The following is an 18712-nucleotide window of genomic DNA, read 5'->3' as shown; positions in this document are numbered from 1 at the left end:
GCATCTAGGTTGAATTATTGTTTATTTGTGATCTTTGTAGCTGAATAAAATGGATGCTGAATAATTTGCTAGACAGATTTCATTTTAGCATTTAATGTAACTAATATTCGACATGGCCTATTTATTTGTTTACCACCTTTATTTGAAGTCGAACTTACGTTTTCGTTTTATCACATTTCAGCACATTGGGGAAGTTTAACAATGTACTGAACTAATGATTTTTAAAGTTCTCTGTTCGACTATGATGTGATGCTCTGAAAGGGTGGTCGAATTGAGTTTGAATAGTAAGTTAATAAGCAGGCATTAGACATCCTTCTTAACCTTTGTCCTTCTTAACCATTGATTTCAAATTTATCTGATCTATCGCACAGTGGGAAAAAACATGCTTTTCAGTTTGAGAGAAAATCTGGGTTCTAGATCTGGGAAATTTGATTTATTGAAAAATAATGATTTATTTTCAAGACATGCTTTTTATTTTCGTGATTTATTAAACTGTCGGTTATAACGACAGATATAACGAACATAATTAGATAATTATAACGATAAGATAATTATAACGAACAAAAATGCTGGAGCAATAAAAAAATCATGCATTCATGCGGAACTAAATTTACTAAAAGCCGGACATAACGCCGTTGAATAACATCGGAAAATTATTGAATCTTTGATGTGTGGAATCCCAATATTATCGAATGGATGTTGATCTTTATTGCGGCGAAATAATTGAAATTATCTTAGCATTTGACAATCATATCGCAACCTATTATCAAGATATTCTGAGGAAGGCCGAATATACATTGATTTTATTTTCATAAATTCATAAATAGCATTGGGGACGGATTTAATTTTATCGTTTATCGACATTATTTTTACGTATTTTTCCTAGTGTGCGATGGTTATGACTGGTTGAACAATGGTTGAAATAAAAAATTGTACAGTTATTAACAAACTGTAGTTTGACAGATCGACTTATTGAATAAGAGTCCAATTATGATACATATTCAGCAATAAGATTATTTATGTTATGCATTGAGTGAACCATATCTAACAAATCAAGGATGGCGCGGATGACAACGTTACCGGCGGATGATCAAATGACAGCAGTTCGAGACCCGATTTAGGAAAATTTTAAAATGATTATATGAAAATAGCAATTACTTCAAAATACGTTCATTGAAGATCTTACTGATGTTACCTTCTATGCGTTATTATTTTCGAAGAATTCACATGCAGCTGAATTGAGGCTTAGTAAAATGCTTATTAAAGGTTTAACGAATCAGTTAATAAAGTTGTTTTTCAAAATGAGATGATGTAGTTGTATAACTTCGCCAAAATTGTGTGAACAAAGCTTGAACAGAAGTTGTGATAAGAAATAGTACAGACATAATTCAACACAGCGCTGAATTAAATCATCACACTGATGTTTGTTCAACTAGTGAATGTTTGTTGGGTACGGTTAGTACAGACTAGCTGAAACCTATTAGTAAATTAGATATGTATGTTTTATAAAATATAATGAATAAATTGTCCTTTGGTTTATCCTCGGAAACCCATTTATATCGGTTGTTTTTTTTATTTTAAATATTCAATTTAAGGAAATGATTCCGGTGTATCCCGAGGTATATCCTATACAAAAGTTTGAAAAAATACCCATATTTGGGTGAAATTTACCTATAAGTTTGCTCCTATCGAATTACCCATATATGGGTAAAGGTCACTTCACCCATATTTACGTATGTGCACTTTTTGGCGATTATAGGTAATGTTCACCCATATGTGCGTGAACTGAACTAAGCGTGAATGGCATCCATTTTAAATTAATAATAACATCATCTGGTTTCCACCATCTTTTCATTCATATACTGTGTTTGACATCATTCGGTTGTTGGATGATTCGCATACGGAGGATTGTCATCCGTACGGGTATGCAACCGAGTGCGTGTCATCAAGAAAGTGAACGACAATCGTTAAGGGGCGAGACCGAGTCAACTATCAATTAATATAAAGAGGATGTTTGGGTTCAGTGTAGTTTAGACCGCAACATTTTTTTGCGTGTATGGTTGGCATCAGGGTTCTTATATCAGGGTTCACTCGCTTCGACAGTCGATGGGAGAGACCAAGATGAATACACAGCTAGGTGTTTCAATCTGTCCAATTAATGGGCGAGAAGAAGGCGGGGGTGAAAAGTTCATTTTCGGTGCAAAACATAAACAAACCGGCTGGCTCTCCCATACTAAAATCCAAGATGGCTGAATCGTGAATTTGGCAGATTGGAACACCTAGTGGTGTATTCATCTTGGGAGAGACTAGCGCGGGGGTGAAAAATTCATTTTCAGTGCAAAACATAAACAAACTCGGTGGCTGCCCCATATAAAAATCCAAGATGGCTGAATCATGTATTTGGCATACTGCTACACCTGTCTGTATTCACCCTGGTTGGCATCATTTTGGCCGTTGAGGCCTTTGGGAAATGTAACAGTTCTGGCGTTACGCTTTCAAATGTGTGTTGTTTATTTTTGCCTCGTGCTGCTTTGTTTTCACCGGCTGATCATCCGAGTGATGTAACTGTGAGGTGAGTATACTACGCTAGATTTCATTCATTAAAATCATCAGAATAATAATAATTTCTACTAAAAGTACCGTTGATTTGTAGTGAAATGCGAACCCGCATCTAGAAGGGAAACGATGAGTGACACAGTGGATCCAGTTGAACAGATGCTGCTCAAAACAGGTTGCATCAATCTGCATTACAAAGTACAGGTTAGTTTATAAATCTCGTTTAATTTATTGGTGATTTTATACAAAAGAATGTATTTTTGTAGTGTGTCAATAATTCAACATAGTATTATCTATTAGGTATATATTCCAAATTTTTTTTTATGAGGAACCTACAATATTGCAATAAAATTATTTTATCCCAAAATTGTGAATTTTCATCTAAAATTAACGTACTGAATAATATGCGCCACCATAAAATGATAATCAATAATTCAATCAAATTGTTACAATTCATTGCACAATATTAGTGTAAGTCTTGCTCATCACAATAGTAAGTTTCATAGACTGATATAAGTGTACTGCCGTGAATCGCATATTTGTCCCATATGAATAGGAAACCCAGCAAATATGGGACAGATATGCGATTCACGGCAGTGTAATTGTAATATTTTTTATATGGAAGGTCATTTGCATCGACATTAAATTTTGTTTGAATTCAATTTGATATCACTATTGATATTGAGATCCTGTAGTTAACCTATATGATTTTTTTTTCAATTTTCGTCAAATTTTTCATGAACCATTCATTTACTCATTACAGGAGTGCATCGCGGAGACTGGTGACTGGCGCAAGTGTCAGGACGTAGTCAAGGATTTCAAAATCTGCATGCAGGACTACACCGATAAGCAGAGACAAAAGTACGAAAAACGGCCATAATGAACATCCTCCGGAAGTTCACATCGTTCGTTGCCGGTCCAACGAAGATGGTCTTAGTAGTACGCTCGGACTTAGGATTAAGGAAGGGGAAAATCGCTTCACAGTGTTCCCATGCGGCCGTCCTGTGCTACATGCGATCCGCTAGTGTTAACAAAGTCAAGCTCCATCTGTGGTTGCGGCAAGGGCAGCCGAAAATTGTCGTTAAAGTGGACAGCCTAGAGGAAATGCAACAAATCGCCAGACTGGCCAGCGATAAGAATGTGGTGGCCGAAATAGTCAGAGATGCCGGGAGAACTCAGGTTAGCAGCGGAACGGAGACTGTGCTGGGAATTGGACCTGACTTGAGCAACGTTGTAGATTCTTTCACGGGGCATTTGAGACTGTTATGAAGAATAAATGGATTTTCGGGTAACAGTTACTACAGTAGTTCGTACAAATTGACCAAATATATTTCAGTTATCAAAACTTTCATGATGTAGCATTATTATTTAAAAAATCATGAAGTGCTATTTCATATTCGCCTATATCACGGTGTGTTTGTCCGAAGAGGCTTATTTTCAAAAAAAAAAAATCAGTGTCTCTAAAACACTCATTACACGATAGTATATACATTTAGCACGGCAAATGCTGGGTGAATCCCGGTGGGAACTATGGTCGTATGCTGGCTGGGGGGCTTGCTCATGCTATGGGGGTTTGCTCCTCTACGGGAATGAAAGTCTGATCGAGCGTCTGTTCCCCATGTCAAGGGCAGCTGATCATCATTCGACTGCTAGCGAAGAACTCTAAGCTAAATTGTGCACTATATGGTCCACCGGTAATATAGGCGAAATGGTTTTTTGAAAGCTAGCTTTTAAAAAACAGCAACGAATAATCAACGAGAGAATGCGGAACAATCGGCAAGGACCACAGCGACGGAAAGGGACATTGGAAATTGGAAACTCGGTACGTGGAACAAAAATATCTCAACATCATCGGGAGCGCTCGCACTCTTTCGGAAAGTTCAGCGCCCACCGGCTGACGAACGAAAACGGTCTACGTCTAATTGATTTCGCGACCTCCAAGAATATGGCCATTCGCAGGCACATACTTCCAACATAGCCTTCCGTCTCGATACACTGCAGACAGTATCACAAATGGACCACGTTCTGATTGATGGACGGCACTTCTCCAACATTATCGACGTCAGGACATATCGTGGCGCTAACATCGACTCGAACCACTATCTGGTGTATGGTTAAACTGCGCCAAAACTATCCGTCATCAACAATGTTCGGTACCGACGGCTGCCACGGTACGTCGTAGAGTGACTGAAGCAGCCTAATGTCGCCACTGCATACGCGCAGCATCTCGAGGTAGCATTGCCCGAAGAGGGTGAGCTCGATGGGGTCCCTCTTGAGGACTGCTGGAATACAGTTTAAGCAGCCATTAAAGACGCAGTGGAGGACAACGTCGGGACGAAGTCGACGGATCGATTGGTTCGACGAAGAGTGCAAATAGATTCTGGAGGAGATCGGTCGCGCTGTAGCAAGGTACCGGGCAGAACGTGGAACGTTATAGACCAGCGGTTCTCAACCTTTTTCTTGAGAGGTACCCCTTGGAACTTTTGCATTTATTGAGGTACCATATATTTTTTCGATGTAAATTAAAATAAGCGAAAGGAATCGTCTCAGTCTCTTGAAAGGGAGCTTCCAAACCCCTTGAAATAATAAAATGAAAAAAAGGCTTCCGAGCATCTTGAAAGGAAGTTTTTGAACATGTTGAAAAAGGTTTCGACGAACCGCTCAATCGGAAGCTTCTGAATATCTTGAAATGAAACCTTCGAGCCTTCTTGAGATGAGGCTTCCGAGCTTCTTAAAAGGAGGCTTCCGAGCCTCTTGTAAGGAGGCTTCCGAGCTTCTTAAAAGGAGACTTCTGAGCCTCTTGTAATGAGGCTTCCGAGCCTCTTGAAAAGGACTTTCGAGCCTCTTGAAAGGAAGCTTTCGAGCCTCTTGAAATGAGGCTTCCGAGCTTCTTAAAAGCAGGCTTCCGAGCCTCTTGTAAGTTTGAGCCTCTAGAAAGGACCCAAGTAACCAAAAGTTCCTTTACGAGTACATTTTTCGCTTAATCAGCTTCACAGAGGTGCTTAAGCGAAAAACGCACATTTAATGGAACTTTTGGTTACTTGGGGATGCTTTCGAGCCTATTGAAAGAAGGCTTTTGAGCTTCTTGAAAGGAGGCTTTCGAGCCTCTTGAAAGGAGGCTTTCGAGCCTTTTGAAAGGAGACTTCCGAACATATTAAAAGAAGGATTCAGAGACTTTCGAAACGAGTATTCCGATACATTAGAAGGGCCCTCCTTAGCCGTGCGGTAAGACGCGCGGCTACAAAGCAAGACCATGCTGAGGGTGGCTGGGTTCGATCCCCGGTGCCGGTCTAGGCAATTTTCGGATTGGAAATTGTCTCGACTTCCCTGGGCATAAAAGTATCATCGTGTTAGCCTCATGATATACTAATGCAAAAATGGTAACCTGGCTTAGAAACCTCGCAGTTAATAACTGTGGAAGTGCTCAATGAACACTGAGCTGCGAGGCGGCTCTGTCCCAGTGTGGGGATGTAATGCCAATAAGAAGAAGAAGAAGAAGGAGATTAGAAGCGTATTCCCAAAATCGTATTCAACATTTTGTCTTGATTAGGTAGATTACATGTACCATTTTTTTATTTGATCATTTGAAGTTTTGTCTTTTTGATCTTTTATACCCCAGTTTCATACACTGTGCTGGCTAAATCCTTTAAATGTCTTTTAGTTTCAGAATAAAAAATTATTTAAACTTTTTCAATTTTTTTTATTGAATAAGTTCTACGTCCGATTTTTTGTGCGATGTACCCCCTGAGGTCAGTGAAGGTACCCCCAGAGAATTGCTGTTATAGACGGAAGCGGAGATAGCAGACCCCCTATTTTCAGGGAAAGAAACGCCGCCTGGAAGAAACTGAGCACGCTAACTTTCACCTTCAATTTTTACTCAATTTCCGTCAAAAGCAGGACTACTCAAAATTAGGAGTAGTTCTGCTTTTGATGGAAATTGAGTACAATTTCCGTGGGAAGAAAAGAGACGGTAATACAATTTTACTCAGTCACTGAGTAGATGAAAATTAGAGTGAGATGGAACAGCTGTGCCGTTCTCAAGAAACACGCAAGTTCTATTAGAAGCTCAACGCATCCCGCAAAGGCTTCGTGCCGCGAGCCGAGACGTGCAGGGATAAGGATGGGATCATCTTGACGGACGAACGTGTGGTGATCGAAAGGTGGAAGCAGCACTACGAGGAACATTTGAATGGCGCTGAGAGTACAAGCAGCGAAAGTCATGGCAGCGGAAGAGATGACAACGTTAGTTCAACGGACAATGGATGCAAACCAGCCCCCACCTTGAGGGAAGTTAAGGATGCCATCCAACAGCTAAAGACCAATAAAGCAGCAGGTAAGGATGGTATCGGAGCTGAGCTCATCAAGATGGGTTCGGAATAACTTGCCACTTGCCTGCACAAACTCTGGGAAACTGAACAGCTACCTGTGGTGATTTTCCGGGGATTCCGGACAAACCTCCGGCTGACTTCCATTCGAACTGTCCGACTCTATCTTATTTTTTTCCGCTCCTTATCTACCGACTCACCGACCAAACTTGATCGAGAGTTACGGTCCAAACTTGATGGAAGTTATCAATCCGGCTTCGTTGACGGCCGCTCGACAACGGATCAGATCTTTACTGTACGGAAAATCCTTCAAAAATGCCGTGCATACCAGGTCCCAACGCACCATCTGTTCATTGATTTCAAGGCGGCATATGACAGTATAGAACGCGTAGAGCTATGGAAAATTATGGACGATAACAGCTTCCCTGGGAAGCTTACCACACCGATCAAAGCAACGGTGGATGGTGTGCAAAACTGTGTGAAGATTTCGAGCGAACACTTCAGTTTGTTCGATCGAATCACGCCGGGGACTTAGACAAGTTGATGGACTTTCGTGCCTGTTGTTCAACATTACGCTAGAAGGTGTCATGCGGAGAGCCGGGTGTAACATTCGGGGTACGATTTTCAACAGATCCAGTCAATTTATTTGTTTTGCGGATGACATAGACATTGTCGGCCGAACATTTGCAAAGGTGGCAGAACTGTACACCCGCCTGAAACGTGAAGCAACAAAAGTTGGACTGGTGGTGAATGCGTCAAAGACAAAGTACATGCTTGTGGGCGGAACCGAGCGCGACAGGGCCCGCCTGGGAAGCAGTGTTACTATAGACGGGGATACCTTCGAGGTGGTCGAGGAATTCGTCTATCTCGGATCCTTGCTAACGGCTTATAACAATGTTAGTCGTGAAATAGAAAGGCGTATCATCTGTGGAAGTCGGGCCCACTACGGGCTCCAGAAAAAACTGCGATCAAAAAAGATTCGCCACCGCACCAAATGTGTCATGTGCCGTAATCCGTACAGCACCGAAATCCGTCCATTTCGTGAGATATCAATAAATTAAAAGGGGTTTGAGGGAATTAATGTATGAATAATTTATCTTATCCTGATCTTAAACTTGACAATAAGCTTTCTGGCAATTGCAATGCAAAGTAGGCTCTGAAATTAATATAACATAATTAAAAACCAAATCGCAACCGCACAAACGCGAAGTTTCCGGTGCCATTTTGTTCGCGTGTTGGACGCAATTGTGCCGAAAGTGAGTGTGTTTAAATTGCAAATCGCAATTAATAGAGTAAGATCAGCAATAAATTACAAATGGATTGCTTCTCAAGGTGCGTATTGCGCTATTTACAGTGTTAGTCAATTGGTCTGCCTTTATTTAAATATTTTGTTAGAAAATAGCTGTACGCAGAGCCGTAGCGTGGACTCCAGGCGCCCTTGGCGAAATCTTTTTTGGGCGCCCCTCTCTTACCTAGGAAAAATATGATCTTATGATTCGAAATACGTCCACGGTGGACGGATTTCAATTCAGGAGGTGTTGATTTTGTTGTATTATATTTGTTCTTAATTGGATTATATTTTTCATCACTTTCAGTTCAATACATACAGTGGAGCACACACAAAATAGAGGTCCTCGAGCAGTAAAAGCAATGACGATGACGAACGTTCTATTTGCATTCGATTAGTATTTTCTAGAGACTTTTTCATATACTGAAGTGCTTAAATGTACGGGTTTCGATGCACCACGGTACAAGACGCTAATAAGACCGGTAGTCCTCTACGGACATGAAACATGGACAATGCTCGAGGAGGACTTGCAAGCACTCGGAATATTCGAGAGACGAGTGCTTAGGACCATCTTTGGCGGAGTGCAAGAAGACAGTGTGTGGCGGCGAAGAGTGAACCATGAGCTCGTCCATCTCGCTACGGCGAACCCAGTATCCAGAAGGTAGCTAAAGCCGGAAGGGTACGATGGGCAGGGCATGTTGCAAGAACGCCGGACAGCAACCCTGCTAAGATGGTGTTCGCTTCCAAACCGTCAGGTACGAGACGGTGTGGAGTGCAGCGAGCGAGGTGGGCAGACCAGGTACAAACAAAACTTGGCGAGCGTGGGCGCATTCGAGGATGGAGAGATGCTGCCTCGAATCGTGTATTCTGGCGTCAAACTGTTGATTCAGCGTTATCTATTTAGATGTAAACTAAATAAATGAATAGTGAGAAAATCATGCCGATCCGATATAGAGAAAAAGATTGATAAGGTAGGGTTAGGCGGGGCAAGACGGGTCACGGGGTAAGATGGGCCGTTTTTTGAGCATCGTGTACATTTTAATGTGGAGATTATGACTTTGTAGGAGGAATATTTTGGTTCTACTTTATTGTCACTCGATTTGATGATAAAATTTTATTTTGGTAGAGTATGGCAAGGTAAAATATTTTTCAGCATTATTTCTTATGCGAAACACACTTTCTATGAAACGTGTAATCTCGTCGAGCAATGTAAAATTTAAACATTTTTAGTAACATAGTGAACGTATTACAGTCGCCTCTCCACATCTCGATATTGAAAGGACCATCGAGATAGGGAGAGATCGAGGAATGGAAGGAAAATTTAAATGGGTGCTAGATCCAAAAAAGCTCGTTGCTATGAAAAACGACAACAAAACAAATGTCGTTACCTGTTGTTGATGTGTTTGTTATTGTCTAAAGATGGTCTAGTAGCCTAAAAATATGACCATATCGACATAAGGAGAGTGAATCCTGAACAAAATATGATCAAAACCCTTCGATATAGAGAGATATCGAGATAAGGAGGTTATCTAGATGCAGAAAGCTCAAATATATGTAGATCGATGAGACGGAGAAAACCATCGACATAGGGAGAGATATCGAGATATAGAACATCGAGATGTGAAGAGTCGACTGTATAAGTAATGTAGGTGATGTTCTACTAACTGCGTTGAAATAAATAAATTTTATCGAAAATTCAACATTCTAACATGAACTTACAAATGGGGCAAGATGGGTCAGCACATACTGAAGGGCATAGTTCGTTTTCAAAACATATTTTCCATTGCTGGTTTAATCATTTTAAGGTTACTTTTGACATAATAATGTTAATTTGTTTATTGAAAATTTCTATTTTTTGTCTTTAAGAAAGCAATACTCAGACGGCTTGTTTTTATAAGAATTTGCAGACATTTTTGAATGTAGAGCCATTTCTTCATGCAAGGTTTAAAAATTCTTTTTTATTCAATATAATCATTGGCAATAAAGCTATCTATCTGTCTGAAATTCAATATTGGGAATAAAAACATTATTAATTGCAGTATTTAAGGTGGTTATACAACAAAGCCACAAATCGGCCATCTTGGAAACCACGTACATTTTCTTGTGATTTTTCAAGAACACTAATTGAGAAAACCACAATGCCCATGGGGATGAAACATCCGTAGATCGTTTGCTTACTTGTGCTGAACAATCGACTTTAATTTCAGCATTGTACGAAAAATATTACGCTAGATTTGGACATTTGATAATAGGAGTAGAAAACCGTGTGGTGAATTTGAAATTCACCACATGGCTTGATTGTATAATCACCTTAAAGGTGACCCATCTTGCCCCGCTATTTGACCCATCTTACCCCGTCATTTTTTGTTTGACAGAAAAACAGACTTCTACTTTAATGACTCGAAATGGAATAAAAAGTGGAGTTTTTTGTTATTTCAAACTTCTGGCTTATAGATTATAAGCTATTTTTATAGATCCATGTTGAAAAGTTGAATTAAAATGTTTCTGTTTTGAGATATTCAGGGTTTGCCTTAGGCGACCCATCTTGCCCCATCATACCCTACATATTGAACAATAGAAATACCATCAACTTCTGGCAATAACATATTATTTATTTTCGTAGTTTGAACATTGTATTTAAATTACCCATTCTAATTCACATTGCCACCACATATTTGTTGAATGGTGTTTTTTGTAGAGCATGATCCATTGATGATGACGATGCTGAATGCAATAAACTCTGGATAACGAACTCTCTCGTTTCTCTCGTACGATCGTCACATAGTGAAATGCTCAATACCCATACATCATGACTGGATGGTATTGACTCAATCCAGGCAGAAATGGATCTTAATTGAACCTCTTTTGTGGTAGTTATGCTCCGTTCTGGTGTGTGACAAAAACTGCGCATCGCGCGCTCAGCCAAGTCATATGAGTTTGAGGCCCATCATAAGCGAAACGGAAAGAAGCAAGCGAGCTGTGCGAGAGAGTTGCGCGAGTCGTCAGTCTTGCGATGTTGTTGGCCTGGAACGGTTCGGGGTGTCTAATCGGGTCGCTTAGTTCGGTCGATATTGCTGATTGTGGTGTGATTTTCAGTGAAGTGTGGGGACTTGACCGTGCAGAAATAGATTGCATCAACGTTGTTTCGAGGGTGCTAAAGTGATAATTATCAAGTGTGTTGTACAACTGTATGAACAGTTGTTTATTCGCGATAAAGTGAGCCAATAAATCCTGTGAGATGTGCTGAACTCGAACTGCACTGCAGCCTGCGAAGCTAAGGAGCAAAACAAATTCGACAAAGTGAGTGAATCAATCGATCAGTGTTGTTTCCCGTAGCCATGACCTATCTCAAATCAAAAATTTAATTATATAGTCCCCTTGTGCTTCGGCTACCATTATCAGCAAAACGGGCTTCGCGGCGTCCGTCGCTAAGAATGGCTTGTTGAAGGCCTCTCGTATGTCGTATGTGAGCGGAATTAATGGTTTGAAATTGTTCTTGACGGTTCAGTTGATCAAGGGGGTCGAAATATATTAGTCATATGGGCGATGCGGACGTGCCTGATGAACGTTGTCCATATCCAATAAGGAGAAGCAACGTGCAAGATAATAAGAGTGGTACCCGAATATTCTCCTAACAACATCATTGTCCGTAGATTTATCTCACTCAATAGGGACGGATACCAACATTACTGTTAAGCCACAGTGGTTTAGCTGGTTCATTCTGCATCATAGTCGATATCATTTAGAAGCAATTTAGCAGGGATCTCTGAAGCTTATTGAGTCTGATCTATATTGTCTTTTATGCTGGTTATATGTAGAATAAAGTAACAGATTTTTTTCTTTCAAAAGAGCCATATTCGCTATGATTTAGAAGCGTAGATATGAAGCTGGAGTGTTCTGGTGAAGTAAAGTGGGTAAATGTTTTTTTACCACGTGGATTTTTTGTGTTATTTTCCATGCTAGTAAGTTACATGGGAGAAGTAGGATGGTATGCTATACTCGTGTGTTATATTTCGATGGAAATAGAAAATTACAGCGCATTACACGACCCACTTCTGATGTGCTTTCCATATTTTGATGCAATCAGTAAGAAGAAAATCTATTCTGGCAGAGCAGCTACAGATTTTAGTACATGGTACTTTCTGTAGATTTCTAATGATGTCAAAAATCCTGTCATTTGGTTAGAATGTGATCGAATAATAATTAATGTCGGTGATGGGAATAGACGGTGCTGTCCTTAGATCTTTCATCCGTATCAACCTGGTTCAATGATTAACGCGCAAGATACATCCACCGATACAACTGCAAATGCTGCTTTTTCGGCTACCGTTACTGATGTAGCCGATATGAAGGATTATGCGGTGGTACATTCGCCAAAAAGTGGAAGCAACCGTATTCTCGGAATCGTGCCGTAATAAATCGAAACTTGTTCATAAAAGCTTGCACAAATCTGCATTTAATGGGGGATTAATTAGAAATAAAATCCTGAAACAATCTGTCTTCACTGCTCCCTTGGATCCTTGTTGCAGCAAGACATTTCCGCCATTGGCTCAAAGTGATGTTTCCAAGAAAAATCTGATCGGGATTATCAATGAAAAAAGAATGTTACTCACACTTTCTAGAAAAAGAATTCTGTTTAAGCGAGGATTGGTATCCTTTAAAAGCCTAGTGGATCGTTTATGGAAATGATTCAATATTCCGTATTTATTGAAGCCAACATTGACCTCTTTTTTTTCAACAGTGAAAAATTATCTGCAATTGTGTGTTTCATGGCCCCTTCTTGCAGATATTGCATCTTTTGATGGATAATATGGCCAGGCCAATACCCGGAAGATACAATCACTGTGCTGCAGTGGAAATGTCGTATTCTAAAATCTAAATTAGTCGTGTTCAAGTGTTTGAAACGTTATTCTTATTGCGATATATTTACACTTTGTGAAACATGACTGTCCTCTAAGGATGAATAATTCATTTTCAACGATTTTTAGATTATTCGCCAAGATCGGGGTGATAATTATGGTGGCGTTCTTCTCCTTCTACAGAATTTCCGTTCGGACCAAATGCCTCACTTAATCGTCAACATCTTTGGAGCGCAGTCTCCCGTCTTTCATCTCTTGGATGGGGCGAAAAGTATGACGATTATAGAGCGTCCATTTTTTATGATTTGTGTGACGATTTTTAATACAGGTGAAATAACTCGAATAGAATCTCAACGCCAACAAAGCCGTATTGATCTGTCTTTATGCTCAAATTCACTAACATTAGATTGTATGTGGAAGGCAATACAAGATCCCCATGGTAGTGACCTAGGTATCTAGACCACAAGGTACAGTGGTAGTAAAAGTAAAGTAAAAGTGACAGTCGATCAGCTAGCTGGCTAGTAGATTTGTGTACGATATTCTCCCACCCCCCTTCGGTTTCCATTGGATTGCTATATAGCAATTCCTATAGGAACGCATAATGCTATTGTTCATGAGTCGCATCGTTTGCTAGATTTATGCACCAAAACAAACTGGCCAGCTTTCTCAATATGGCGGTGTTGCTTGTTTGACACATCAAATTACTTCCGTTTAAGGACAAGCCTTCCGGATTCTAAAATTAAATGCATGCACGTTTTCAAGGGCACACCAACCAAAGCGGAAGCAACGCACAACTGTCATTTTTATTATTTCACGCATACTGTGACGCAGCAAAGCAAAATAATAAAATGGCAGTTGTTTGTTGCTTCCGTATTGAGTGGTGTGCCCTTGAAAACGTGAGTGGATTTTGTTTAGTAATCCGGGAGGCCTGTCCTTAAGATACCTTGGTAGTGACCACATGCCGATAGTACCTTACCTCATAAGTGGTTTTCGATAATCTGTTTGCCAGTTAATGTTTTTTCGACCTCATTAGAAACATTCATTAGCAAAAATTGGCATTGGCGGTAAAAATTGGTGTTGAATCAACTTATATTCATCCGCCATTGGATGAGTATCGATTTCTTAACGAATTGATTCATACAGGCGCACTAGAGCTAGAGGCTCAGAAACGACGCGTTACAAGTACATCTGTCATAAGAATACCAGCCACTATTGGATGGGATTATAACTTTACAACGAGTACGTTGGCCTACGTCCCACTAACGGTTAGTACACCCAAGCAGCGGATGGCAGATTTAAATACAGTTCTGTATAAGAACCTTACAGAAACTGTATAATAATTGGGCATATACAATTTCGGAAGATTTTAATACAGTTGTTGTATTGAAATAATACAGATTTTTTATTATTTTAATACAATATTTGTATAAAAAGCTTACAGAATTTTATATGCCCAGATTTAATACATCTATTGTGATATCTATTGTAAATGTCATTATTATAAACGGCGGCTCCGTCAAGTGTTATACACGACTGAGCCTACCAAATAAACGCTATGGAAAAAAATAGCCTGGCTCGTTATGCTTTACTTCATTCCAGACAGATTTACTTTTTTTCCATTTTTTCAAGGAGTAAGGCATTATGCACTAACCTAGCACACGAGTAGTAGCTACCACATGGCAATGTACTGGAGTGTGGGACTCTCACCCTTCCGACCCTACGACACTCCAACCCTACGACACTCCTTCCTTAGCATAGCCGATCGCTTACTCTTCTACCGAAGTAGACCACGCGCTATCCTACCGAAGTAGAGGAACTTCCAGTGCACAACATGGGCCTCACTGTGGGTGTGTGGATTCAACCCACTACCACCCTGCCGCCGAAGCAGCTTCTCCAAATGTCACTCGCCCCATGTGAGTCTTATTTGGGTGCTCACCCTAACACTCCACGACACTCTTGCCTCAGCATGCGCAGTCCACACTCAAACTTCTGCCGTGCTTCGAGGTGACAATAGTGGTAACGCGGAAAACATTACGTAGGGAATCCTGAGAGAACAACACCAAAGAAAATCGAATCTATTTTTCTGAAGACCCCGGAATTTTTCGTTTGGAATGCTTGAAGTAAGCTTGGAATATGCTTAAATAAACTTCATGAAGATTTTACTTGGACACTTGAATGGAAGAACTTGATTTTATAAGCATCCGCTGACAAAATGCTCCACAGAGTTGCTAACGTCACAGACATTGCAGATAGTACAGAAAGGGCTCCTGCCGAAATTATTCAAGGGCCACCTGTGCCCGATTCGGAGCCGGGAGATGATCTGCTGTTCTTAAAAATAGAGAACCTATGTCCACGCCGATGTGGTCCCTTAAATTTTCCGGAGGTAAACGGATGTAGTTGTCCAGTTTTTCACAGTTTTCTCAAATAATTTTCTTCATGCGGGGCGGATGTCGTGAAATGTTGGCCCTGATGTCCGACTTCGGCAAGGAAATCTGCCTTGTTGTTGCCAGGTACTCAGCAATGCCCCATGATCTAAGGGAAGGTCGTGTTCGAGAGCATGTTCGCTAAGATGCTTAGGATCCTGTTGTGCTTAGGCTTGTCACTCTGAAATATGGAGATGGCGCTGGCGGAGTCTAAAAGTACAGCTGGCTGGTGTTGCGAGTAACAATTCTGAGGCGGCTCGAACGTAGGAATTAAAGGACCTCCTGTTGTTGGTTCGATGATACAAGGTCCGAACCACGTTGTCTCTGGTCCAACAATTTACTTTGAGTTCGCGGAAGTGCGAAAGGAACGAGAGTCTCCGATCAATGGAGACTCCGAGAACTTCCACAATCTTTTTGTTGGAGTTGGGGTAATCACCCAACCGTCAGAGTCTACCAAGTTCCGGAAAAAGCAAGGAGGCTGCCGGAAAATCCCCATTCTTCCCACTGTTAGAAGTCCTGATGAAGGCCTTGGAAATGTTCCAGATCCGCGTGCTTGCTGTCGTTGTAGGCGTTGTGCAGTACATCTTCCAGATATGCCAAGTTGGTGCTCCTGCCGTATTCCGGGAGGGACGCTTGTTGGCGAAAGCCGAACCTATTATCGATTTCTAATTTATAGCCGCTTATTTACATACCTTTCGACGGCTTTGAAGACATCTCTTGTTAGAGAAATAGGCCGGTACATTGAGACATCTCGAGAGGAAATGTTGTTTTTGTGGATTGGTACAACGTGGCTTTTCCGCCATTCATCTGGAAAGATTTGATCAGACCATGCTTGGTGGATCAACCCCAGAACCAGATTTTGGCGGAGTTGGGAAAGTTTTTGATGATGAAATTACCAACCATATCGAGACCTGATGATTTTCCATTACTCATTGAGAGGGCGAAAGCAGCTCTCAGACGGAAAACGCAGAATTGAAATTGGCGTTTTGTGAATCCGGGGACTCAAAAGATGGAGAGTGGCCGCTGAATCTCAGCTGAATAATCGATAACAGAAACTAAATGAATCACAATTATTTTTATTTTTTTTCCAATTTCGTTTATTTGGTAGGCTCAGGCGTGTATAACACTTTACGGAGCCACGTTTCTTTGAGATATGTACAATCGACATAATCTTATTATTAAATTAGTAAGAGAGGGAAATAAGCCAACGTACTCGTGGTGACTCGAGGTTAGGTTTACAATGTTTAAGGATGGACGGGGATTAGGATTCGGGAATCAGGGAATCATCATAATCAAGGAATTTCAGCAGCTCATCCGGTCATTTGGCGTCGGGGACGATGTGGTGTGTCGTCGTGCTCGAAGAATGGTTCGAATGGGAGCATCTTCCGGACGGCCAGAGCTACGGTGCTCTACGGGACAGAAAGACAAAGACAAACAAAAAAAAAAACAAAAGTATTAGACTTTTATGTCAGAGGAACAAAGAAAACTATAAATGGCTTGCATATAGACCACATCACGATCCCCCAAAACACCTCTTATCTCCTGGAAGAGTTGTTTACCTCGGGCCACTAGGGTATCCAATAATTGCTCTCTGGAGACGTCGTTTTCCGAGCAGAACCAAACTACGTGATCGATGTCATCATAACCGGCTCCGCACCTACATAAGTTGCTATCGACAAGGTTTATTCTGTACAGATGTGCGTTTAGTGAATAGTGATTGGACATAAGTCTCGACATCACGCGAATGAAGCCTCGACTTAAGTCCTCACCTCTGAACCACGCTCGCCCAGAAACTTTTGGAACTATAGAAAATAGCCACCGTCCAAGTTCGTTGTGTGTCCAATTTCTTTGCCAACTTTGAAGAGTACTCTGACGGACTAATGGGAAAACTAGTTGCTCTAGAATTGTCTATCATAAACCTCACCTTCCTGTGCGCCCACCTTTGCCAGCGAGTCTGCCTTCTCATTGCCGTAGATTGAGCAGTGAGAAGGGACCCAAACAAAGGTAATCTTGAATGATCTTTCGATCAAAACACGCATCTGCTCTCTTATGTTTGTAAGAAAGTAAGATGCGTGCTTAACAGGTTTCATCGACCGGAGTGCCTCGATGGAACTAAGACTATCCGAGAAGATGAAATAATGGTCTACGGGCTGATTGAAATTATCCCCAAAGCGAAGTTAATTGCTGCCAGCTCAGCAACATAAACCGAACACGGTTCCTGAAGTTTTCGGAAGGTGGTTGAAGTTACATTGAAAACACCGAAGCCAGTGGATCCGTTGATGCGAGAACCATCAGTGAAATATCTGTTGTTGCAATTGACATGTTCATATTTTCAGAAAAAGTGAGGAATAGATATTTCTCGAAGATGATCTGGTATTCCTTGAATAGCATGTTTCATGGACAGATCGTATTCAATTGAGAAACTGTCATTGGTGAAGTCAACTCGAGGGGAGTATAACATGGAAGACAAAGATCTGACGATATGTAGTTGAGATAAACTCTTAAGAATCTTGACCGATGAACCAGTTCAAGCATATTATCGAAGTTGTGTAAGACAAGTGTGTTACTTGTTCCACATTTGATTAGTATTCTTAATGAGAGCTCCCAGTAACGGTGCTTTAAAGGAGTGACTCCAGCAAGCACCTCCAGGCTCATGTTATGCGTTGAATGCATACAGCCAAGGGCAATACGCAAACAACGATATTGAATTCGTTCCAATTTGATAAGGTGGCAATCAGCTGCTGAGAGGAATCAGAAGGAGCCGTACTCTAAAACAGAGAGAATAGTCGTTCTATAGAGTTTGATGAGGTCTTCCGGGTGAGCACCCCACCATGTTCCGGAGATAGAACGTAGAAAATGGATCCTTTTCCGGCATTTCTCTATCAAATACTCAATATGAAGTCTCCAGGTGCATTTAGAATCAAACACTACCCCAAGGTATTTAGAAGATAAAGATTGGTTGATGTCATCATTCAACAGCTTTAGTTTCAGTTGAGCAGGGTACCGCTTCTTAGTAAACACAACCAACTGAGTTTTTTGCGGTGAAAACTCGATCCCCAAATGTCTGGCCCAAACAGTCAGATTATCCAGGGTACTTTGCAATGGTCCTTGCAAGACAGCTGCACTTGGACCTCTTAGAGAGACCACGGCATCATCTGCAAGTTGTCTGAGCGTGCATTGTCCTTCCAAACAATTGTCAATATCTTTAACATAGAAATTATAAAGCAAGGGACTTAAACATGATCCTTGGGGAAGGCCCAT

The 18712-nt window shown here is 40.9% G+C and overlaps 3 protein-coding genes across 5 annotated transcripts in view; all 3 read left to right on the top strand.

Annotated features, from left to right (window-relative positions):
- Positions 1-2480: 2480 nt before the first annotated feature.
- Positions 2481-3436, top strand: LOC134220886 (cytochrome c oxidase assembly factor 4 homolog, mitochondrial). 2 transcript variants are annotated; one of them, XM_062700048.1, is made up of 3 exons: positions 2481-2572; positions 2654-2760; positions 3320-3436. In XM_062700048.1, exons 2-3 carry the CDS (start codon positions 2686-2688, stop codon positions 3434-3436), a joined length of 192 nt encoding a protein of 63 aa, XP_062556032.1. In that variant the 5' UTR covers positions 2481-2572; positions 2654-2685. The 2 variants fall into 2 exon arrangements, with proteins under 2 accessions (XP_062556032.1, XP_062556031.1); XM_062700047.1 differs by having other exon boundaries at positions 2493-2572; positions 2638-2760.
- On the top strand, positions 3436-3905 carry LOC134220884 (uncharacterized). Its single transcript, XM_062700046.1, has one exon. It carries the CDS (start codon positions 3436-3438, stop codon positions 3823-3825), a length of 390 nt encoding a protein of 129 aa, XP_062556030.1. The 3' UTR covers positions 3826-3905.
- A 7223-nt stretch (positions 3906-11128) lies between these two features.
- LOC134225358 (long-chain fatty acid transport protein 4) overlaps positions 11129-18712 on the top strand; it is a 75448-nt gene continuing 67864 nt past the window's right edge. The window contains exon 1 of one of the 2 annotated variants that reach the window (XM_062705354.1): positions 11129-11469. The gene's annotated coding sequence lies outside the window, so the exon portion shown is untranslated. The remainder of the gene's footprint in view (positions 11470-18712) is intronic. The other variant, XM_062705355.1, reaches the window with a different exon arrangement.

This window comes from Armigeres subalbatus, chromosome 3, assembly GCF_024139115.2.
Source record: "Armigeres subalbatus isolate Guangzhou_Male chromosome 3, GZ_Asu_2, whole genome shotgun sequence".
Lineage (NCBI taxonomy): Eukaryota > Metazoa > Arthropoda > Insecta > Diptera > Culicidae > Armigeres > Armigeres subalbatus.
Note: the sequence above shows the minus strand (reverse complement) of the source record. Positions and strands in the feature narration are given on the sequence as shown.

Excerpts from the sequence above, each read along its gene's own strand:
- LOC134220884 (XM_062700046.1), top strand. The coding sequence starts at position 3,436 with ATGAACATCCTCCGGAAGTTCACATCGTTCGTTGCCGGTCCAACGAAG.
- LOC134220886 (XM_062700048.1), top strand. The coding sequence starts at position 2,686 with ATGAGTGACACAGTGGATCCAGTTGAACAGATGCTGCTCAAAACAGGT. Across the intron at positions 2,761-3,319 it reads ATCTGCATTACAAAGTACAG|GAGTGCATCGCGGAGACTGG; the intron begins GTTAGTTTATAA and ends TACTCATTACAG.